The following is a 24,402-nucleotide window of genomic DNA, read 5'->3' as shown; positions in this document are numbered from 1 at the left end:
CTGTGAGTTGACAGCCTAACTTCAGTGAGGATCACAGACAAGGTTATTTGGGGAAAGACTTTTTATACCTTTCCATCAAGGCTGTGGGGATATAACAGAAGGCAAATGTCATTTTCCTCCCAGATATGTATGTAGACAGAGGTTTTTTTTTTTTTTTTAAGATTTTGTATTTATTTGAGAGGTAGAGTGACAGACAGTGAGAGGGAGAGTTGGTTCACTCCCCAAATGGCCGCCACGGCCGGAGCTGTGCCAGTCCGAAGCCAGGAGCCAGGAGCTTCTTCCTGGTCTCCCATGTGGGTGCAGGGGCCCAAGGACTCGGGCCATCTTCTGCTTTCCCAGGCCACAGCAGAGAGCTGGATTGGAAGAGGAGCAGCTGGGACAGAACCAGTGCCCATATGGGATGAAGGCGCCACAGGCAGGGGTTAACCTACTGCGCCACGGTGCTGGCCCCAACAGAGGTTGATAGGTAATACAAATTTTGTCAAAATGATTGTGTGAAAAGTGAAGGTCAACCAGTCTGGGGAACAGTTGTATCTCCATAGATAGATTCTTTAGGAAAAACCAAGAGAAGTCTTACAGTCAGGAGGACTGCCTCTAGGTCTGGCACTTGTGCCAGTATAGTTGAAAATAAGTGGTTAGCCCTTTGAGAGTCTCGAGTTTTCTTAATCTGATAAAATGATTGAAAATTCTTTCTGAACTGTAGAAAGCAGCGTGAGGGACTGTTTATTGTCAGTTTAACACTTTCAGAAGCCTGCATACTAATGCCAAGAGACATGATATGGCAGGCCACCTTTCTCTGCAGAGTGTTCTCCAGAAGAATTTGGAATGTAATCTTATTGTAGGTGAGCACTTATAAGACAAGTGCTCTGATTAGAAGATAAGTTCTAACCAAGACTATAGCATAAAGTTATACCAGGGAAGGAAAAGCAAAGATGGAAATATAAACTTTAGGTCTTCATATATCTGAGTCTAAGATACTGATCCTGTAAATTACCTTGAGAGTCCACTGGACACACCATGTCCATGACAAACAGGTGTGCCAATCATTAATTTGACTATTATACAAATGTTAAGTGATGTTTGTTATCCTTTCTCAGCCCTACAACCTATTGAGAGCTTTAAAAAGACTTAAGATGATAGAATTTTGATTTTTTTGTTTAAAGTTACCCAGAGATGCAGACTTAAAGTTACTCTTTCCCCATGTCAAATGGGCATTCAGAATTGCATTGTCTTTTGAGACCATAGATGGTGATGATGAGCACCTTCAGTTCCATTCTTTTCATTCTTTTGTTTAAGTGTTTTTTTCTTTTCTTTTCTTTTCTTTTTTTTTTTTTTTGACAGAGTTAGACAGTGAAAGAGAGACAGAGAGAAAGGTCTTACTTCCGTTGGTTCACTCTCCAAATGGCCGCTACAGCCGGCACGCTGAGCCAATCCAAAGCCAGGAGCCAGGTGCTTCCTCCCGCCTTCCAGAGAGCTGGACTGGAAGAGGAGCAGCTGGGACTGGAAGAGGAGGAGCCGGGACTAGAACCCGGCACCCATATGGGAAGCTGGTGCCACAGGTGGAGTATTAACCAAGTGAGCCATAGTGCCAGCCCCCAGTTCCGTTCTTGACCAGCAGGTCAAGTTTTGTGCTCAGACCCCATGGACAAGTTTGGACTAAAAAAGTGGATCGTTGATGACACTAGTGGGAGGAAGCAGAGGAACAGCACATACCTTCTGATGGACCTTTTTTTTCAACCAGGTGTACAGAGAGAGGGAATTTTATGGAATGGAAAGAGCACTGGATTGGAAGTTTGGGTTTTACCTTGCATAACCTTAATTTATTTAGAGCTTTACTATCAGAAAATGGGTACCGAGGCACACACAGTGTTAATGGGGCTGCAAGCAAGGGAAAACCACGCCAAGGTAGTGGGAATCCAAGAAGGCTCTGGAGGTAATGTGAGCTGAGCCTTAAAGGAAGGTGGGAGACCACTGACATGGAGAAGTTGGGGAGAAGTTTGAACAAAATGCTGAGGTCAGGAAACACAAGGCATGCTTAAACAGCATAAGGTTAGACTAGCAGGTGAATACTGGAGAGTATTTGGAAAGGTCAGGGACCATATTGTAAAGAACCTCAAATGCCATAAGTAAATTTTGTCATAAAAATGAGGAGAGTTCATGCAGGAAAGTTTCAAGTTGTGTGTGTGTATAAATTTTAAAGATTTATTTGCCTGAGAGGCAGAGAGAGAGAGAGATCTTCCATCTGCTGGTTCATTCCCCAATTGGCCACAATTGCTGGAGCTGGGCCCATCAGGAGCCAGGAGCTTCCTCCGGGTCTTCCCATGTGGGTGCAGGAGCCGAAGGACTTGGGCCATCTTCTGCTTTCCCAGGCCATAGCAGAGAGTGGGATTGTAAGTGGAGTAGCCGGGACTTGAACCGGTGCCCATATGGGATGCCAGCACTGCAAGCAGCGGCTTTACTCACTACACCACAGAGTCAGCCCAGGTTTCCATATTAAACAGCTCACTTTTCCCTTTTTTCAGTGGCAGAAAAATTTTAACCCAACAATCTCTAAGTGCAATATTGTCAATGTCATATATACTATTGTGCATAGATAATTCATTTTTTATGAAAGTTTTGCTTTTTTTAAAAAAAGATTTATTTATTTGAAATCAGAGTTAACAGAGAGAAGGAGAGGCAGAGAGAGAGGTTGTGGGGAGCAACTGGGAGCAACTCGGACTAGACTAAGTTACTGGAATTAAGACTTATTCTATGCATCTGCTCTCCCACAATATGGCGCTGGGAGAGGAGAAAACAGCTTCTACGCAGCTGCCTCTTGCCAACTTGAGTGATGACCTCCAGGAGCTGATCCTGCTCTTGATTGGAGGAGAGCAGCGTACTCGGCATGTGGGCAGCCGAGTTGGGATTGGCGGAAGAGGACTATAAAGGAGGAGAGAGACAACATGCACCAGGAACATCTATCTGAAGGAACACCTGTGCAGCCCCCGAGAGAGCCGGCCGGCGGTGTGCCGCTCCCCCGCGGAAGTGGGGAATGTGGCAGGGGGAACCGCCCTTCCACGGAGGTGGAAGGGACGGTAGCCAACCCCGGGAAGAACCAGCAGCAAACCCGGGGAGGGCCGAGCAGACGAAAGAACAGCGCAGGGTCCTGTGTCGTTCCTCCACGAAGACGGGGAGCGACAGAGGTCTTCCACAACAGCCGGAGCTGTGCTGATCCAGAGCCAGGAGATTCCTCCAGGTCTTCCCACATGGGTGCAGGAGCCCAAAGACTTGCGTTGTCTTCCACTGCTTTCCCAGGCTATAACAGGGAGCTGGATTGGAAATGGAGCAGCCAGGTTTTGAACCGGCGTCTGTAAGGGATGCCGGCACTACAGGCAGGGGTTTTACCCGCTGTGCTACAGCACCGGTCCCCCCCCCCCCAATAATTCATTTTTAAAATAATGTTTTTGTAGAAGCAGTATTCTATACAGAGATATATAAGCAAAAATTTAAAAATTATGTCCAATACTAGGGATCACAGTTTAGTGCGTATCTTTCTGGGTCTTTCCTATGTTTGCATAAATATGTATTTGTACATGTCATATTTTATAAACCAAATTGAGATCATACTGCTTTATAACTTTTTAAAATCATTAATCTCCCCCTTTCAATAATTATTTTGGAAGCAAGGAATTTAATCTCATACTCATACCACATTCAGAGATCCTATATGACCCAAGTGGTGTTCACAACTCTCAAGGAAACCAATATCCTACCAAACTTCTGTGGCACTTAGCCTACTGAAGAAATTGGTCTCCAGAGAATTGTAGTCACGCAAAGAGTAGACTAGAAGCAGTAGGGCAATTTGGTGAGAAATAACTGTGCAAAGACAGTAATGGTGGAGATTGAGAGGTAAAGATGAATTTAAAATACATTGCATAGGTATAACCGATATGATGGATCAGGGAGGAGGGCAAAGGAAAAAAAGATGACAGATTTCTGGCTTAGGTGTTAGATGAATGTATAACCTTCAGTAGAAGTGGATGCATTGTTAGAAAAGTTTAATGGGATAATGAGTAAGTTTCGGGAATAGGTGAATATGAGGTGCTATTCAGTAGACTTGCTATGTAGCTCGGATGCCTAGAGATTTTTTTTTTTAACTTTTATTTAATGAATATAAATTTCCAAAGTACGATTTATGGATTACAATGGCTTCCCCCACATACCGTCCCTCCCACCCACTACCCTCCCCTTTCCCACTCCCTCTCCCCTTCCATTCACATCAAGAAAAAATATGGAACGCTTCACGAATTTGCGTGTCATCCTTGCGCAGGGGCCATGCTAATCTTCTCTGTATCGTTCCAATTTTAGTATATGTGCTGCCGAAGCGAGCACGGATGCCTAGAGATTTAAAAATGACCTTGCTTTGTAGTAGGGCACATTAATGGAGTGTGTTCAAGATACTAAAAAGTGATACTAGGAGAATTGGACATCATTGGGGGTGGGAAGGGGGCTGTTAAGAGTCTCACCTCATACCATATTGTAAAATTTGGAGCAAACATTTGTCCTAGTAGAGATGTTAAGATGTTTGTGTCCCTTATCAAAATGCCTGGGTATAAGTCCTGACTCTGGCTCCCTATTCCAGCTTCCTGCCAGTGCAGCCCTTGGAACACAGTAAGTGATGGCTCAAGCAGTTGGGTCCCTGCCACACACGGTGGAAATCTGAATTGGATTCCCAGCTCTTGGCTTTGACTTGGCCTCATACTGGCCATTGTGGGTATTTGGGGAATGAATCAGCAGATGGGAGCTCTGTTTGACTCTGGCTTTCTGTCAACTAGCAGTCTAAAATATGAGGGTACTTCAAGAAGTTCACAGAAAAAGGACTTAGAAGATAAATTTATTTTGGTGCAAAAAAACCTTGAGATCATGCATATAAGAGGTCTTCAAAAAGTTCATGGAAAGTGCATGATATGAAAAACGCACTGACAAGGACCGGCGCCATGGCTCAGTTGGCTAGTCCTCTGCCTGCGGTGCCCGCATCCCATATGGGCGCCAGGTTCTAGTCCCGGCTGCTCCTCTTCCAGTCCAGCTCTCTGCTGTGACCCGGGAAGGCAGTGGAGGATGGCCCAAGTACTTGGGCGCCTGCACCTGCATGGGAGACCAGGAGGAAACACCTGGCTCCTGCTGTAGCGGCTATTTTGGGGTGAACCAACGGAAGGAAGACCTTTCTCTCTCACTAACTCTGTCAAATTAAAAAAAAAGAATAAAAAAAACCGCACTGATTTAAAATTTTCTTTAATCTCTTAATTCCACTTTTCCATATATATAAAAATATATTTATAAATATATACATTTTATATATTTAAAAAGTTTTTTGTTTTTTTGTTTTGTTTTGTTTTGTTTTGTTTGTTTGTTTTTTTGAAAGAGAGAGGGAGAGACAGAAACTAAGAGAGATTCCATCCACTGGTTCACTCCCCAAATGGCCACAACAGCCGGAGCTAGGCCACTCTGAAGCCAGGAGTTTCTTCTTGGTCTCCCACATAGATTCAGGGGCTCAAGCACTTGGGTCATCCACTGCTGCTTTCCCAGGCTGTTAGCAGGCAGCTGGATTGGAAGTGGAGCAGCCAGGACTCCAGCTGGCACCCATATGTGATGCTGGCGCTGCAGGTGGAGACTTAACCTACTATATCACAGCACTGGCCCCTGTTTTTTGTCTTTAAGATTTATTTGAAAAAATGTTACATAGGAGAGACCGAGAAATCTTCCATTCACTCCCCAAATGGCCACAATAGCCAGGGCTGGGCCAGGTTGAAGCCAGGAGCTTCATTCATGGGTGGCAGGGGCCCAAGCACTTGGGTCATCTTCCACTGCTTTCCCAGGTGCATTAGAAGGGAGGTGGATTTACAAGTAGAGCTGTTGAGACTCAAACCAGTACCCGTTATGGGATGCTGTCATTTCAGGCTGTGGCTTAACCTGCTATGTCACAGTTCCGGCCCCTATAAAGAACTTAGAAAAGTGACAAAATATTTTAGAAGCTGAAAAGGGTGATTTTGATAGATCTTACGAAAACTTTAAACTTTGGTATAGTAAAAGTCGCTGAAAACCTAGATCATAAGCTACAGATTGGGAGAAAATATTTGCAGCATATGTAATAATACCTTGGGTAGGTAGGATAGTGGCCTTCCAAGATATGTCCATCCTACTTTCTGGAACCTCTAAGTACATTTTTCCTGGCAAGAGGACTCAAGATAATTCATCAGCTAACTTTAAGATAGGAAGAGTGCCTTGGATTATCCAGATGGGCCCATTGTACTCAGAAGTGTCCTTGAAAGTGGAAGGAGGAAGAGAGACCAGGGAGACATGATGTAAGGACTTGCCCTTGCTGTCTTTGAAGGTAAAGGGGGCTGTAACCCAGGAATACGGGTAGCCTCTAGACGCAGAGAAAGGCAAGGAGTGAACCTACCCAAAACCTACAGAGAGGAATAAGTCCTGCCAACCCCTTGATTTGATGTCTCAGATTTGTCAGATGTATTTTGTGGTAATTTGTTAGAAGAAAAATTCCTAATGGTTACTAAATATGAAAGGGAGCTTGTTTTTCTGGCCTTGAGTACTGTGGATAAAGAAGGAAGTCATACACAGGACCAAGAACTGTCTTGACCCTGACTAGTTGTGTTCATGTTTAGTGGATATATTCTGTTCACTCACTGTGAAGTCTTTGAAGAGCAACATTGAGCTGGGCTCTCCCCCCACCTGCCCCCGGCCCTACAGCCTCACCCCATAAAGTAGGGATGTGTAAATTCCAGATGTGGTGATCTGTGGAGGTCTGAGCACAAAGTTAAGCCTGCGAAACGCTGAGCTCTACTCCTGGGGCCTGCTCTTGAGCGGATGTAGCTGCAGCAAAAGCTAACAGGGAACTGAAATTCCCTGTACCTTGGCTCCAAAGAAGACATGCGATTTAATCTGGGTTTAGCTAGTTTATTTAGAATTCCTCTGGCTCCATTTCCTAGCTCCACCTGATTTGGCTTCAGGTCTTGGGGAATTGAGTGTCAATACTACCAGCCTTTACTGACTAGATTTGGTGGGCAGGGGTCTGTGGGTACCTAGCAACTTTGCTAATGCCTTTTGGAGACGCCTGGTAAGGGGAGCCCGGGGTGCGGGAGGAGAGAGACGCGTCTGCATACGGGCCCAAGGACAGTGCTTACAGTGGTAAGAGTATTGCATGTCCCGTCTCTGGTACTGGGGACCAGCAGCCATGGGAAGAGCAGTGTGTTGAGGTCCCTGGCCTTTGTGCTGAGGCCTTTGGGACAGTCTGCTCACAGAGGCCTCCACTCCTCTTTGGGCCTGGGTGCCTGTGACTGTGGGTGACCCTATCTTGCTATGCTCTCCTGCTTTGGGTTTTCTAGGGCTCTCTGTCTTTTTGGATAAAGTTAAGACTGGAGCCTTCTCCTGTCTCTTGCCTGAGGCCAGAACCTTGGGATTTGAGGGTTCTCTGTGGCCTGGACTATTCTGACTAGACTCCCTGTGGACACCTGAGACCTGAACCACCATCTTCCTCTTTATTTTCTCTTCTCTTGGAGACCCTTTTTCTGCTTTGTCAGACCCTCGTGGCAGAGTCTGGGAAGAGAAATGAGAGAGATGACTATGGGAAGCCTGGGCAGGTTGAAGTACTGTGCTGTGAGTTTTTGGGGGATGATAGCTTGAAGAATGGGGGCACAGGTTGGAGGGGTCACTCTGCTGTCGGGGGTAGGAAGAGAGTTCCCAGGAGTCTGGAGGTGGGGAGCTCAGGGTAGGAGAGCTGCAGAACTGTTGACTTGGGCGAGGGGATCTGGAAGCCGGACTCTGCTGCAGTTTCTTGAGCGTGAGTTCCAACTCTCTACTCCATTGCCAGGCATGGACCTCACTGCAAGCGAGCACCTCTGGGACAGCCTCTCCCTGGGAGGATGGGGCTTGTGCCTTAGTCCCTGGGACCAGACTGGATAGGCTGGGCTGAGTGGGCTCAATCTTCAGAACTTCAGCTGTGGTGGGAGACCAGGCTATTGGTTTCAAGGGATCCACTTTTGGAAGGCTGAGGTCCTGGGGGACCTCTCTCTCTGGCACATTTCTGCATACAAGATCAAGGTCAACGTGTGGCTCTGGCAGAGGAACAGAGAGTGAGCTGGGGTCTGGGCCCTTAAAGGCACAGCAGTTCTCTTTCTGTTCTGCTGCTTCCCCCTCAGAATTACAGTTGCATTGATCTTCAAAAGGCTCACTACTTACGTGGGACTTTGAAACAGACTTTGGGGGTAGTTTGGAGTCCCAAACAGGGGACACAGAAACAAAGTTTTTTTTCTGCTCCACGTCTGCCCCAACAGGCTCAGAGTCAAACAGGACTCCCAGGGGGCTGACTCCTTGCGGACCTTGGAGTAAGCTGCAGGCAGGGACCTCCGAGTCCCAGGAGCTCTTTGTCCCTCCCGCGTCCCCACATCTAGCCTCAGAATCAAACGGGACCCCCATGGGACTAACTCTGGGCTGCTCTACTATAACAGCTGGGGTTGAGCTGAGGGCCAGAAGTGGGGGTTCAGAAGGCCAGGAATTCCTGGGATGCTCATCAGCCTTCTGTGTAGCTTCTGTTCTAGGCAAGCCTTCCGCAGTATTGATTATGTGCGGTGCTTTAGAGAGGGCTAGTGGTGCACTGTGGAGAGGGTATGGGGAGTCAGATGCCCAGAGATTGATTCTCTGCCCATTGGTCTCCCATGAGGGTTTGGACTCAGACAGGACTCCCTGGGGGCCCGTTACCAGAGACTCCAACAGAGGGGCTGAGGGCAGATTGGGAGATGAAACTGGGTCTACAGAGACTGAAAGATTTTCTCTACTCTGCGTGCCCTTCCCTGGAGTCTCAGATGCTGTTGGGGCACATGCAGGGTTGGGTTCATGGAGTCCTGGCTTGAGGTCCAAGGTTGGGGGCTCAGAGGCCCAGTTTCCTGAGTTTTCTCTGCTTCCCAACTGAGCCTCATATTCTAGAGGATGCTCTCTTTGGAGTTCTGGCAGGGAGTCTAGGAGAGGGCAAGGGGCTGGCATTGGAGCCTCAGAGGTCTGAAGATTTTCTCTATGGCCCATAGTTCCCAAGAAGTCCTTGGGTGCACAAAGTCCTCTTTGAGGACTGACTTTTTGGGATTCTGACGCACAAGCTGGGGGTTGGCAGGGGCTTGACACTGGGGACTGAGGGGCTTTATGTTCTATGGTTCCCCAATGAATCTGATATCCAGGTGGGATTCCCAAGGGGCCAGTTCCTTGAGCTACCATCTTGGGGATGAGGGGTTGGCATGGTGCTAGGGTTGGGGACTCAGAGACCTGAGGGTTCTCTTTTTGCTCTATAGTTTTCCAGGGGGCTTTGGAACCAGACAGGCCTCCTATAGAGTTTACTTCCTGGAGTTTTGGCAGTAAGGCTGGGTTTGAGCTAGAAGCTGGCATTGTTGACTCAGAAATGTGCAGATTCTCATTTTGCCCCATGGTCCTCCACTGGGCCTCAAACCTAGTTGGGATTCCCAAACAGCTAGAAGGATACAGCAAAGCAGAGGGTATATCTGGATTGTGTTGATGTAGGCTGGGGTCCCCTGACACCCTCCTCCAGGCCTCAGATAAGAAGAGCTTAGAGGGTCTGGTTATTTGGGATTCAGGCTGTGGGTACTGGACTTGGTCTACCCAAGGACCCTCTCTCTGCCATGTAAGCCACTGTGTATTTCCCTTAGTGCCAGATAGGACTCCCTTGTGGAGGGGTAGTGATGGGACAGGAAGAGATGGAGGTGGAAGCAGCTGAGGACCAGAAACCATTCCTTCCATATCTTCTAAAGTATGTGCTTCAAGGATAGGAAACTGGGTTGGGGAGTGATTTTGGGGAAAGAGGTTATACCTAGGCAGGAAAGCAAGCTTGTTGAAGAAGACAGAAGGACGAACATACAACCTCAGGGGAGAGGGGCCATTTCCGCTCAAGAAAATGGCCTCCAAAGACTCGCTGTGCAGAGAGGGGAGACCCCAGAAGAGCTGGCTTTTTCTCTGTTGCAGGTGGCTTCCTGGTGCTGTGTTGTGCCTCACGGGTAGGTTGGTCAGGATCTGGAAGGTGGGGAAGGATCCAGAAGGGCTTGGAGGCTGTGAGAGTATTTTCTCTAATGTCCCCGTGACCTTGGGAAGGCGCTCAGAACCACGAGATGGCTGAGGCAGGGCTGTGGTGCCTTGCTCTTGTGTGGGAGCTCTTTGGGGAGAACATAGCTCCATCGGATACAGAGATGCTTCCTCTTCCTCCTCCTCATCCTCTTCCTCCTCCTCCTCCTCCTCCTCTTCTTCCTCCCCCTCCTCCACTTCTTCCTCCCCCTCCTCCTCTTCTTCCTCCTCCTCCTCTTCTTCCTCCACCTCCTTCTCTGATTTCTTCTTCCACAGGCAGCCAAGGAAGGACACATAGTATAGAAGTGATAGGCCCTAGGAAATAGAGAAAGCTACAGTCAGGCATGAAGCCTCTTCAAAGACACAATATGTGTCTTGAAGCCCTCAGTCTCCATTTCACTTCCCAAATGGAAAATGATGGAGAGCATGATTTTCTCACATAACCTTATATCTTAGGCTCCGTGATCATTCGCTTGACCTCAAAACTCAGGTCCGTGGTCAATCAATCAGCCTCACCTCTAGGGCTTAGTCACTCACCTGGGTCCACATCCATTCCAGCGACGCTTCATCTGACCTGCTATGTTATCAACAGCTATGTTACCTGACTGCACATCCAGGATCAGAGGCCACCCACCTTGTCTTGCATCTTGTCCCCAGACCACGTGGGCTGAAGCTGTTGCCACATCCCAAGATGTCGCCACCTCCGGATCTGCCAAACCATGAACAAGAATAGTGTCACCAGGTTTCCTGGACTCTGGAGGCAGCTGCTGCCACAGTGTCTGCAGGCCAGGGCATGAGTCAGCTGGCCCCAGAGAATCTCCATATCTCCCTCAGCCCCAAACAGGTCCTCCAGCAGCCAAGCGGCAGTTTACCCTGAGGTCATCATTACATCACAGAACAAAGAACTCCCATCCCCCACATGGGCCAGGCCCAACAGCCTTCTCCCTGAATTTAGGGCCACAAAATTGCCTCCCTTAGACAGTTCTTACCTCATGCAGTGGAGTCTGAGTGATCCCTTTTTGTGTTGATTGCCAAGGTCATGCTTATGCTTTAGACATTGCAGTCAAGGACATGGATTGTAGCATTGAAATGCCTCGTTCAAATCCCAGCTCTGCCTCTCCCTACCTGTGAAACCTCTGTCATACTACCTAACACTTCCGGGCCTCAGTTTTCTCACCTATGTAGTGAGGATTGTGTAGAGGGTTAAGTGACGAAATGTGGGTGCTTCAAATTAATACTTAGTACATACTGAATGCTGTATTAAAATTTACTTCTTTTAAGGTTCCTGATTATAAGCCTCATTCCCTCCTTAAAAGAGTCTGTCCTTTTCTTGTTTATGCTCATGTCGGGCATGAGCTGTCTTATTTGACTTCAGATTGACTGAGATCTTCTAGAGAAGCACTTTATGTTAAAGATGACAAGTCAAATGTAAGCATTTCTCATTTTCTCCTCTTTCCTCTAAAGTCACCACTCTGTTTTTTGTCATACTTCCTTTCAGGACCAGACTTTAATCCTTGCCTTCCCTGTACAATGTAATGCTCTCCCTCTTCCCCATCAAAGACTGGTTTAGGCTGGTAGGAAGAGTGCTGAACCAAAAATGAGGAGACTTGGGTTCTCTAGTTCTGTCACTGATCAGTTATGTGATCTTGAGAAACCATGAGTTGGTTCCATGAGTTGAACATTGCTTCTTCGACATACATCTATTGAGTGCCTATTAGAGATCAGATTTCTGCTCCATCTCAAGGTGATAGAATAGAAATAAAATAGGACCAGCACCACGGCTCACTAGGCTAATCCTCCGCCTTGCAGCGCTTGGCACACCGGGTTCTAGTCCCGTTTGGGGCGCCGGATTCTGTCCTGGTTGCCCCTCTTCCAGGCCAGCTCTCTGCTGTGGCCAGGGAGTGCAGTGGAGGATGACCCAAGTGCTTGGCCCTGCACCCCATGGGAGACCAGGAGAAGTACCTGGCTCCTGCCATCCGATCAGCGCGGTGCGCCGGCCACGGCGCGCTGGGCACGGCGGCCATTGGACGGTGAACCAATGGCAAAGGAAGACCTTTCTCTCCATCTTTCTCTCTCACTGTCCACTCTGCCTGTCCAAAAAAAAAAAAAAAGATCAGTTAGGGACTCTCGCTTGCTTCAGTTAAATCAAAAGATGAGGATTGTCAGTACAGGCACTGATGGTGAGAATGGTAAACACTGGATTCACCTTGAATTCCAGAGAGAAAACTGATTATATTGGGCCGGCGCCGCGGCTCAATAGGCTAATCCTCCGCCTAGCGGTGCCGGCACACCGGGTTCTAGTCCCGGTCGGGGCGCCGGATTCTGTCCCGGTTGCCCCTCTTCCAGGCCAGCTCTCTGCTGTGGCCAGGGAGTGCAGTGGAGGATGGCCCAAGTGCTTGGCCCTGCACCCCATGGGAGACCAGGAGAAGCACCTGGCTCCTGCCATCGGATCAGCGCAGTGCGCTGGTCGCAGCGCGGCGGCCATTGGAGGGTGAACCAACGGCAAAGGAAGACCTTTCTCTCTGTCTCTCTCTCACTGTCCACTCTGCCTGTCCGAAAAAAAAAAAAAAAACTGATTATACTTGGTTACCAATGGATTGCAGTGGCAGAGAGAATAAATTGAAGATGTCTCTAGGGGTTTTATTTCCTTAAGATTTATTTATTTATTTGAAAGAGTTACAGAGAGAGAGAAAGGGAGAGAGAGATCTTCCATCTGCTGGTTCACTCCCCAGATAGCTGCAGTGACGGTGTAGGGAGCCAGGCTAGGAGCCAGGAGCTTCTTCCAGGTCCCCCACGTGGGTGCAGGAGCCCAAACACCAGGGCCATTCTCTGCCATTTCCCAAGCAAGTTAGCAAGGTGCTGGATCAGAAGTGGAGCACCTGGGACTCCAACTGGTGCCCATACGGGATGCCAGCATCGCAGGCAGCGATTTAACCTTCTGTGCCACAGCATCATCCCCCTCCAGGGTTTTTGACTTGAGAAACTATGTGTGTTGGTGCTGTTTCACTGAATAGGAAGCCCAGACTGGGAACCAATTTAGGGTGGTGGGGTGATGAGTTCCATTATAGACTTTGAATCTATGGATACCTCAAAGTAGAGCTAGGAGAGAGACAGAGATACATGCATCTGAAACTTGGGAGAGCAATCTATGGGGGAGATGTAGGTTTGACAGCTTGCAGCATGTATGTGACAGCTAACCATAGAAAGAAATAAAGAAAACCTTCTGAGATGTAATATTTTACCCAGTGTTACCAATAGTGTTCTTTTAAAAAAAATCTTGAATGAGTAGCCAACATTGTAAACCAATAGATGGTACACAATATTTCCAAATTAAAATCTGGCTACACTGGACTTGCATTTCCACAAAGTCAGGGCCATTTGGAGCTAACTTGTATTTGCTGCTTTTGGAATGGACAATGCAGCAGTCCTCACCATATTCTTTTACTTAATGCCAAGACTAAGGGCTAGTTGCTGTTTATCATTGTGCCTGCTGTTTTGTCTTCTTATACTTGTCCATTTTTACTCATTTGCATTACTCGCCCATTATTTGAGTGTGCAATCTTTGGATGAAGAAGTTGAGTCCTGACGGGAAACAGAAAAGAAAATACTATGTACTTTGTGCTCATTCATTTAGTTTTTTTTTTTTTTTTTTAAGGTTTATTTATTTATTTGAAAGTCAAGTTACACAGAGAGAGGAGAGGAAGAGACAGAGAGAGGTCTTCCATCCACTGGTTTACTCCCCAATTTGCCACAACAGCTGGAGCTGTGCCAAGCCGAAGCCAAGAGCCAGGAGCTTCTTCCAGGTCTCCCACGTGGGTGCAGGGGCCCAAGGACTTGGGCCATCTTCTACTGCCATCACAGGCCATAGCAGAGAACTGGATTGGAAGTGGAGTGGCTGGGTCTCGAACTGGCGCCCATATGGGATGCCGGCGCTTCAGGGTGTTAACCTGCTGCGCCACAGCACCATCCCCATTCATTTAGGTTTATGGCAAGATAATTTACTACATTATTAGTTCTGTCTCCCATTCCTTGCCAGAGGAGATCCTCAGTGGGATTAAAAAGGTAACATTATCTCTCCCAGGGATTTGGGGTTTGTTATTAATGGATTTTGTGTTTCCTGGTCTCAAACCAAAGTTGAAATGTACCTTTCTATGGCCTTATCCACACACTTGTGTGGGAAGGCAGTTTAATTTAGCTGGGTGTTTTTGAAGAGGATAAGATGGAGGAGGAACTGGACTGAAAGAGAAGAGTTGCCTAAGGGTAACAGTGGGTCCAGGCACTTGGCAAAAGAGATGTAGCGATAGACTCCATGAGCAAGTGAGCGGCAGGGTCTGTGTAGAAGCCCTCCAGGAGGAGTAGGCCTTTGATGGGGAGCTGACTTAATGGCCGGCAAGCAAGCAACCAGCATACAGTCTTGGGAACTGCAAAGCATGCTAGCACGCGTGCTCGGCAGAGATGCTGTGGGATGGACCATGTGGGTTTAGACAATGAGCATCGCAGAGGCAACCATGACAGGCTGAAGACTAGAGACTATTTCATACTTTTTTTTTTTTAACTTTTATTGGTCAGTGTACACTAAAGAGGAAAAAAGACCCCAACAATGATTGATGTCAGTAATCTTCCCACCGTAGCAAATGGAGTTTTCAAGCCAGGTTTAATTTTAGAAAGTTGAGTAATATGATGTTTCTTCTTCCTCAGAGATGTAGAACAAATGTATACTTGAGCATTTGTTATCCCATTTACCTTTTTTTAATTTAGACAATACATATTTATTACTCATAATTCTAGAAGCTGGGAAATCCAAGATCAAGGTCCTGGCCAATTTGGTTGCTAGTGATGGACACTTTAGTGTATTCTCACATATCCCATTTAATCTTTAAAATGTTTTGAAGTGGGTATTATTTATATCCTTTCACATAAGGGGAAACCAAGGCATATGTGTGTGTATACAACTGCATGCTACATGATGACATTTTGGTCACTGATGGACCACATATATGGTGATGGTCCCATGAGCTTGTGATGGAACTGAGGAATTCCTATCACTTAGTCACCTAGAGACATTGTAGCCACTGTAAGTTGTGGCACAAGCATTAATCACCTTTGTGGTGATGCTGGTAGGAGAAACAAACTCACTGCACTACTAGTCTATAAAAGCACAGCACAACGGCGGGCGTTTAGCTATGGTTAAGGCACTGATTACGACACCTGTGTCAGGGGCCAGAACCATGGCTCACTTGGTTAATCCTCCGCCAGCAGCGCCAGCATCCCATATGGGCACCAGTTCTAGTCCCGGTTGCTCCTCTTCCAGTCCAGCTCTGCTGTGGCCGGGAGTGCAGTAGAGAATGGCCCCAAGTTCCTGGGGGCCTGCACCTGCATGGGAGACCAGGAAAAAGCACCTGGCTCCTGGCTTCGAATTGGTGCAGCGCTGGCTGTAGCAGCCATTAGGAGTGAACCAACAGAAGGAAGACCTGTCTCTCTCTTTCACTGTCTATAACTGTACCTGTCCAAAAAAAAAGACACCTGTGTCCAACATTGTAGTGCCTGGGTTTGACTCCCAGCTTTGGATTCAGATTCCAGCTCCCTGCAATGCAGACCCTGGGAAGCAGTGGTGATGACTCGAGTAGTTGGCTCCCTGCCACTTACTTGGGAGACCCACTTACTTGGTCCTGGCACCTGATATCTGATCTCCTTCCTAACTGCTACTGTGAAAGGTGTCCTTCTGGGAGAATTTCCTTGGGATATATGTCTTTAAAGAAAAAAAAGATTTATTTATTTATTTGAAAGAATTACAGAGAGAGGAGAGGCAGAGAGAAGTCTTCCATCCAGTGGTTCACTCCCCAGTTGGCTGCAACGGCTGGAGCTGCGCTGATCCGAAGCCAGGAGCCAGGAGCTTCTTCCTGGTCTCCCACGCGGGTGCAGGGGCCCAAGGACTTGGGCCATCTTCTACTGCTTTCCCAGGCCATAGCAGAGAGCTGGATTGGAAGAGGAGCAGCCAGTACTAGAACTGGCACCCATATGGGATGCAGGCACTTTAGGCCAGGGTGTTAACCCACTGCACCACAGCACCAGCCCCAAGGGATATATGTCTTTATCCTTCCCTCTCCCAACCCCACGCAGCACCTTCCACACTGGCTTGTAACTTGGGTCTTTTGTTTTTTTAAGAGTTTTTTATTTATTTGAAAGGCAGAGTTACAGGGACAGACAGACAGAGGTTTTCCATCTGGTTCACTCCTCAAAAGGCTGCAACAGCTGAAGCTGTGCTGATCCGAAGCCAGGAGCCAGGAGCTTCTTCCAGGTCTCCCATGCGGATGCAGGGGCCCAAGGACTTGGGCCACCTTCCACTGCTTCTAGTGCTTTCCCAGCACTGAGATTTGGATTGGAAGTGGAGCAGCCAGGACTCGAACCGGCGCTTACATTGGATGCAGGCACTGCAGGCAGGGGCTTTACCCGCCATGCCACAGCACTGGCCCTATAACTTGGGTCTTAATCATGTGCCTTTCCTGAGGCAGGGACCTCCTCACGCAGCTCACTGTTGTAACCTCCACAACTGGTGCTTAGTGTCTGATCAGTGTTCGGTATCCTCTGGGTGAAGGAATGAGCAATGGGCGTGATTTCTGGAACAGGCTTCCCTCCGCCTGCTGTGGGGGGGATGGGGGAAGCCTTCCTCAGCCTTCCTCGTGGCGGCCTGGGGCGCTTCCTCAGGACATCACCCAAACCTAAGCTGTCTTGAGACAGGAGCTGGGTGTTTAAGTTCACAGCCAAGGTGCTCACTGGGTTTTCCACACGCCGAGGAGAAGCGGGGCGGAGGGGTGCCTTCCCTACTTGCAAGACTCGCTGGCCTGGGCCGACAGGGCCTCCTGGTGCCTGGGCCTGGGGCCTGCCGCAGAGGCTTGGAGCATGGACGCATGGAGTCCCCACCTCGGCTTCCTCACTCCTGAGCTCACCAGGGCTCCCATCTCCCATCCTGCTTTCTTCCCCCTCCCGCGCCCCCTACCCCACTTCCCTCCCCCCTCTTCCCCAACCCTTCCTGTGGGGAGCAACTCGGACTATACTGTTACTGGAATTAAGACTTATTCTATGCATCTGCTCTCCCACAATATGGCGCTGGGAGAGGAGCAAACAGCTTCTACCCAGCTGCCTCTCACCAACTTGACAAGCTGCAGGAGCTGCTCCTGATTGGAGGAGAGCAGCGTGCTCAGCGTGTGGGTAGCAGAGTTGGGATTGGTGGAAGAGGACTATAAAAGAGGAGAGAGACACTATGCACCAGGAACACCTGAGGGACATCTGAGCAGCCCCCGAGAGAGCCGGCCGGCAGTGTGCCGCTCCCCCGCGGAAGTGGGGAAAGTGGCTAGGGGGAACCGCTCTTCCACGGAGGTGGAAGGGACTGTAGCCAACCCGGGAAGAACCAGCAGCAAACCCGGGGAGGGCCGAGCAGACGAAAGAACAGCGCAGGGTCCTGTGTTGTTCCTCCATGAAGACGGGGAGCGACATAATGGTGCCGTGACTCGGATAGGAAACCTAGGCAGGGTTTAGTGTCGTTCCTCCATGAAGAGGGGGAGCGACACCTTCCCCTCCCCGGGGGTGCAGTTAAGGGCCCCACCGTCTGCAGTCGCCACACGGACGAGGACCGGGCCTTATGCAGCACATGAAAAATGGCGGGAGTGGTCAGGACTGGGAGCTCTCACGCAGCCTGCCCTCCGTGAAACCATCCATGCTGGGCCTACGTCCGCAGGAGGAATGATGCCCACGGTCCCAGGGGCCGGGGGAAACGGGTGCAGCCCCAGGAAAGGCGGCCCGGGGCGGAGGTGGAACCAGGATGGCAACTTGGGGCGCCTCTGACAGGAAGAGCTCCTGGAGGGGAGGTAATGAATGATACGTTACTGCGTTTCTTGAGCAGCGCTTGTGTTTGACAGGAACGCTACTTCTATTGTTTCTCTTTAAAAAAAAAAAATATTCTTTGTAAAAGAGAGAAGTAGAGAGGAGACAGCTCCCATCCACTGATCCACTTCCAAATGCCTGTGAAGGCTGGGACTGGGTGGGAAGGAAGGGGCCCAGGTACACCTGAGCCATCAGCAGCAGGAGGCTGGCTCAGACTCAGGAGAGCCTGGACTCCAGCCAGGCACCCCAGGACGAGACGGGGCTCCCAAGCCAAATGCCGCTGCAGAACTTTCTTTTAAAGCTCTTCCTGTTATGGTAGGAAAGGTTGGAAGATGTGAAATGGTAAAGGTAGAATGTCATCAACTTCCAGTCTCAAAGTAACGTCCATGGCAGTTTGGTGGGTTTGTTTTCAAACTTTGCTATTCATATTTTTACATTCTTTAATTAATATGCAGAATTTTTTGGGGGTAAGAAAGTAGTTAATTCTTTATCATGAACCTTCACTACACACCATAAACTTTACCTAAATATCATTTTTGATAACAATGATATTCTGAATTTTATGTATCTAGATGTGCAGTAACTTAGTCATTCTATATTTGACTTTTAGACAGTTTCTAATTTTTGGATATTATAAGACTTGCGTAGTACTTGTGCATGACTGTATGTGCTTGTAAACAGTCTTTTTTGGGGGTGGCAGGAACCCATAAGACTTGTCCTACATTTGCAATTATTTCTTGGGTTCCACACTTGGGCTTCTCTCCCTCTTTAGGTGAGTTATTCACTCTTATGGATAATTATTTCAGCACTGATTTTTCTTATGAACTTAATCTCAAAAGTCTAGTCACTGACTATACATCCCTTACCTTGATTTCCTCCAGGGACCTCTGGTCTAACATCTTTGTTATTTAGGGCTTTATTTTCTTCTGTCCCAACCTTCTCTTCCTGTTGGAGACCCTAAATCAACTTTTATCACCTCTTCACTCATGCATGAGACATAGAAGCTGTTTCCCCCTTACCATACGTGGTCACCAACATTCTGTAAATTGTATCCTCTGTCTCTTTTCTCTTACTTGTAATGACCCTACTGTCACTCTGGTAGTTCGGGCTCTCATTATTTCTCCCATAAACTGTGCAAGAGCCTCCTAACTGATCTCCATTCCTGCAGCTTTGTCCGTCTTAAATTCTTTCTCTCTACTACCAAAGCAATCTACCAAATCCAGAAGTGACCATGATACTGTTAGCAGAGATTGGTGTGGGGTTCTTATCTTTGCACAAGAAAGAATTCAGGCATGAGACAGAGAGCAGTGGTAAACAAAGTGGCAAGGTTTATTGGAGATAGGGCATCCCTCAGAACAGAATGGTTGGGACAGAATCTGAGAGAGAGTGCCCAGTCACTCAGACTCGGGGAAAGCAAGGTTACATGATTAATTGGAAAGAATACACCTGGCAGGCCAGGCAGGCGACTCAGCAGAGCTGAGAGCTGAGTGTGCGGTCTTTGTTCAGGCTGGGTTTTGTTTGTTTTTAAAGATTTATTTATTTATTTGAAAAGCAGAGTTAGAGAGAGAGAGAGAAGGAGAGGGAGAGGTCTTCCATCTGCTGATCTCCCTCTGTTTGCAGCTTCTCTTGCCCTCCTTACTCTGCATTTATTATTTCTGGCAATGCTGTTCCATGCTGCCATGTCTTTTCTCATACAGTTCTGATTTCTCAGTCTGGAATGTCTCCACTTTTTTTACACCTAATTTTTTAGTTGAAAGAGTGACAGAGAAGGAAAGACAGAGAAAGAGAGAAGGAGATAATATCTTCCATTCACTGGTTTACTCCCTAAATGGCCCCAACAGCCAAGTCTGGGACTGCCCAAAGCCAGGAGCCAGGAACTCCATGCTGGTCTTCCACAGGGGTGGCAGGGGCCCAAGTGTTTGGGTCATCATCTGCCTTCCCAGGTACATTAGCAGGAAACTGGATTGGATGTGGGGCAGCCAGGACTCAAACTGGCACTCTGATATGGGATGCCGGTACACACGTGACAGCTTAACTTGCTGTTCCACAACACTGGTCCCTAATTCCTAAACGTTCCTGTAGCCCAATTTAGGTATCACTTCCTAAGGAAACCTACCCTGAAGGTCCAGGTTGGTCTTTCTGCTCTACATGGCACTTACCTCTCTTTTCACTTAAAACACTTTAAATGTATTTACTTCATATACTGTTTTTTTTTTTTTTTTTTTTTTTTTGACAGGCAGATTTAGACAGTGAGAGAGAGACAGAGAGAAAGGTCTTCCTATCCGTTGGTTCACCCCCAAATGGCCGCTATGGCTGGCGGCCGGTGTGCTGTGCCGCGCCAATCCGAAGCCAGGAGCCAGGTGCTTCCTCCTGGTCTCCCATGTGGGTGCAGGGCCCAAGCATGTGGGCCATCCTCCACTGCACTCCTGGGCCACAGCAGAGAGCTGGACTGGAAGAGGAGCAACTGGGACAGAACCAGTGCCCCAACTGGGACTAGAACCCGGGGTGCTGGTGCCGCAGGCGGAGGATTAGCCTAGTGAGCCGCGATGCTGGCCATATATACTGTTTCTTATCATTTCAATATCTGCAGTCTTTGTATGTCTTTTTTTTTTCCTTTTAGTTTGCAGTTCCTCTCTGTTCTTGTCTGTTTCCTTTTCCTTGTATGTCTGATACTTAGGAACTCATATTTGGTTGAAGTTTGACTTTGGGACATCCAAGAGGCCTCAACTGAGATGATTTCTCTTGGTTTCTCCTGAGTGTTAGATGATATTTTTACTGTTCATTTCAACCGGGAACTATTTTTGTTCATTTCTTGGATGGGGGTTTCTCCTGTTGGGAGGATGGTATAAATTCATATGCTGGGATGGCGTGAGACTAGGGCTGTGATTATAGATAATTAGCGGAAATTATCAGTAAAGTATTATTAGCCTTTTCCATCAGTTTTGCCAATGTTGTGTATTTCTCAAATTTGTTTTTCCTCCCCAATCTTACTGTTACCAGACTGGTTTTCTTGTTGATATTTTAAAAATTAGTTAATTAATTTGGAGAGGTAGAGAGACTCAGACAGAGCTAGAGCTAGACAGAAGGAGCTCTGCTATCTGCTGATTCATTCCCCAGTGGCTGCAAAAGCCAGGGCTGGGCTGGGGCAGCGCTGGGAGCTGGGAATGCAGTCCAGGTCTCGGATGGGGGTGGCAAGAGCCCAGTTACGTGAGCCATCACTGCTGCCTCGGAGGATCTGCACTGGCTGGGAATCGGCAGCTGGAGCCGAGATGTGGGCCTTGAAACCCCCAGGCTAAGCACCCCTCTCTCGTTGGCTTATGTTTCCCGCGTGCAGATTTTCCCGTTCACATTTAAACACATCTTGGGTGCTTGGCTTTATGAATTCCTCCGTGGTGCTGATAAACAGCAACACTGGAGGTTTCTGGGTGGGGCATATTTTTCAGGCGGCCCTGGTGTCTGATTTCAGCTCTAGGGTTTCTTGATTTCTCAATCCCTCCCTTCCATTCTCCCTCCCTCCTTTCTTCCCTCCTTCAATTCCTTCTCTTTCTCTTCCTTCCTCCCTACCTTCTTTTCTCCCCCTCTTTATTTTTTAAGATTTATTTATTTATTTGAAAGACAGAGTTACAGACAGAGAGAGGAGACAGAGAGATCTTCCATTTGCTGGTTCACTGCCCAGATGACAGCAATGGCTGGGGCTGGGCCAGGCCAGACAGCAGCCAGGAGCTTTGGATCTTCCACATGGGTGCAGGGGCTCATGGATCTGGGCCACCTTCTGCTGCTCTCCCAGGCACATTAGCAGGGAGCTGGATTGGAAGTACAGCAGCCAGGACACGAACTGGTGCCCGTATGGGCTGCTGGCGCTGCAGGACATGGCCTAACCTGGTACACCACAGCGCTGCCCCTCCCCCTTTGTTTTTGAGAACTTCTCTTACTTTTTTTCTAAGTGCAACAATGCATTTAGAGGTGTATGTGCTCTAATTTATCCAGCAATTTGATGTTTTCCTGTGGATGGGCATTTCAGAATATTTATTTATTTATTTATTATTATTATTATTTTTTGACAGGCAGAGTGGATAGTGAGAGAGAGAGACAGAGAGAAAGGTCTTCCTTTTGCCGTTGGTTCACCCTTCAATGGCCGCCACGGCTGGCGTGCTGCGGCCAGCGCACCACGCTGATCCGAAGGCAAGAGCCAGGTGCTTCTCCTGGTCTCCCATGGGGTGCAGGGCCCAAGCACTTGGGCCATCCTCCACTGCCTTCCTGGGCCACAGCAGAGAGCTGGCCTGGAAGAGGGGCAACCAGGACAGAATCCGGCGCCTTGACCGGGACTAGAACCCGGTGTGCCGGCGCCACTAGGTGGAGGATTAGCCTATTGAGCCACGGCGCCGGCCCAGAATATTTAGTCTAGTTAAATCATGAGAAATGGAACTTTTAAAAACATCATTTTAGGGGCCGGTGCTGTGGCTCAGTGGGTTAACATCCTAGCCTGAAGTACCAGCATCCCATATGGGTGCAGGTTCGAGACCTGGCTGCTCCACTTCCAATCCAGCTCTCTGCTATGGCCTGGGAAAGCAGTAGAAGATGGCCCAAGTCCTTGGGACCCTGCACCCATGTGGGAGATCCGGAGGAAGCTCCTGGCTCCTGGCTTCCGATCGGCATGGCCATCTGGGAAGTGAACCATTGGATGGAAGATCTCTCTCTCTCTCTCTCTCTCTCTGCCTCTCCTCTCCCTGTGTAACTCTGACTTTCAAAAATTTTAAAGCAATGTACCTCTGTTACTCTAATGAAAAATTAATTCTTTAAACTTTTTTTAGTCACATGACATTTGCTTCTTTCTATTTTTTTTTTTTTAATTTGAGAGGCAGAGAGACAAAATAGAAAAATGATAGAGCTCCTTGGGCCAGCACTGTGGCGTAGCAGATATAGCTGCCACCTACAATGCCAACATCTCATATAGGCGCCAATTCACAACCTCGCTACTTCACTTCTGATCCAGCTTCTTGCTAGAGTGCCTGGGAAAGTAGCAGAGATTGACCCAAGTGCTTGGGTCCCTGTACCCACATGGGAGACCCAGAAGAAGCTCCTGGCTTTCTACCTCTCTCTATCTCTCTCTTTTTAACTCTTAACTCTGCCTTTCAAATAAATAAATCTTTAAAAAAAAGAAAAAAGAGAGGTCCCATCCGCTGGTTCACCCCTCATGTACTTGCAATGGCTGGAACTAGACCAGGCTGAAGCCAGGAGCCAGGAACTCAGTCCAGGTCTCCCACATGGCTGGCGGGGACCCAACTACTTAAGCCACCTACTTCCCAGGTGCGTTAGCAGAAAGCTGGATTGGAAGCAGAGGTCTGCCTTGTGTTGTAAGCTGCGGCAACACACCACAGCATTGACCCTGGGATTTACATTTTTTTTTTTTTTGACAGGCAGAGTGGACAGTGAGAGAGAGAGACAGAGAGAGAAAGGTCTTCCTTTGCCGCTGGTTCACCCTCCAATGGCCGCCGCTGCAGCCGGCGCACCGCGCTGATCCTGGCAGGAGCCAGGAGCCAGGTGCTTTTCCTGGTCTCCCATGGGGTGCAGGGCCCAAGCACCTGGGCCATCCTCCACTGCACTCCCTGGCCATAGCAGAGAGCTGGCCTGGAAGAGGGGCAACCGGGACAGAATCCGGCGCCTTGACCGGGACTAGAACCCGGTGTGCCGGCGCCGCAAGGTGGAGGATTAGCCTATTGAGCCACGGCGCCGGCTGGGATTTACATTTTTTAATAAAAAGCACTCTCTTTTCTTTTTTTCATTTGAAAACCACAGTTACAGAGAGAGGTAGAGACAGAGAGAGAGGTCTTCCATCTGCTGGTTCATTCCTAGATGGCCACAACGGTAGGGGCTGAGCCGATCCGGAGCCAGGAGCCAGGAGCTTCCTCGGGGTCTCCCACATGGGTGCAGAGGCCCAAGGACCTGGGCCATCTTTTACTGCTTTCCCAGGCCACAGCAGAGAGCTGGACTGGAAGAGGAGCAGCCAGGACTGGAACCGGCACCCATATGGGATGCCGGCTTTTCAGGCCAGGGCTTTAACACGCTGCGCCACAGTGTTGGCCCTTCTTAACTTACTTCTGCCTCAAGTCTTGCTTCCCAGAGACAACCACTTACATTTTTGGCTGTTTTTTCATATTGTTGACCTCTATGTTTTCAAATAATATACTGATCAATATTACTGCTTTACTGATTTTCTTTTTTCAGATTTCTTTATTTTATTTGAAAGGCAGTGTTTGAGAGAGAGGGAGACAAAGAGGGATCTTTCATCTATTGGTAACTCCCCAGATGGCTGCAATGGCTGGGGCTGAAGCCAGGAGCCAGGAACTTCATCTGGGTCTCCCACGTGGGAGCAGGGGCCCAGGGACTTGGGCTGTCTTCTGCTGTTTT

General features: G+C 48.4%; 1 protein-coding gene and 1 non-coding gene across 2 annotated transcripts; both read right to left on the bottom strand.

The window, feature by feature from the left end:
* Positions 1-4,264: 4,264 nt before the first annotated feature.
* LOC149128803 (U6 spliceosomal RNA) lies at positions 4,265-4,371 on the bottom strand. The gene has a single exon (XR_016227789.1). It is a non-coding gene; the product is annotated as a U6 spliceosomal RNA (small nuclear RNA).
* A 1,037-nt stretch (positions 4,372-5,408) lies between these two features.
* On the bottom strand, positions 5,409-10,973 carry SPATA31G1 (SPATA31 subfamily G member 1). The gene is made up of 3 exons (XM_089300092.1): positions 10,748-10,973; positions 10,363-10,428; positions 5,409-10,278 (listed from the first exon to the last, which is right to left on the bottom strand). Exons 1-3 carry the CDS (start codon positions 10,934-10,936, stop codon positions 7,039-7,041), a joined length of 3,495 nt encoding a protein of 1,164 aa, XP_089156218.1. The 5' UTR covers positions 10,937-10,973; the 3' UTR covers positions 5,409-7,038.
* Positions 10,974-24,402: the final 13,429 nt, after the last annotated feature.

Source organism: Oryctolagus cuniculus, chromosome 1 (genome assembly GCF_051225735.1).
Source record: "Oryctolagus cuniculus isolate XC-2025 breed Fujian yellow rabbit chromosome 1, ASM5122573v1, whole genome shotgun sequence".
Taxonomy (NCBI): domain Eukaryota; kingdom Metazoa; phylum Chordata; class Mammalia; order Lagomorpha; family Leporidae; genus Oryctolagus; species Oryctolagus cuniculus.
The sequence above is the reverse complement of the archived record's forward strand: the minus strand, read 5'-3'. Positions and strand labels throughout refer to the sequence as shown.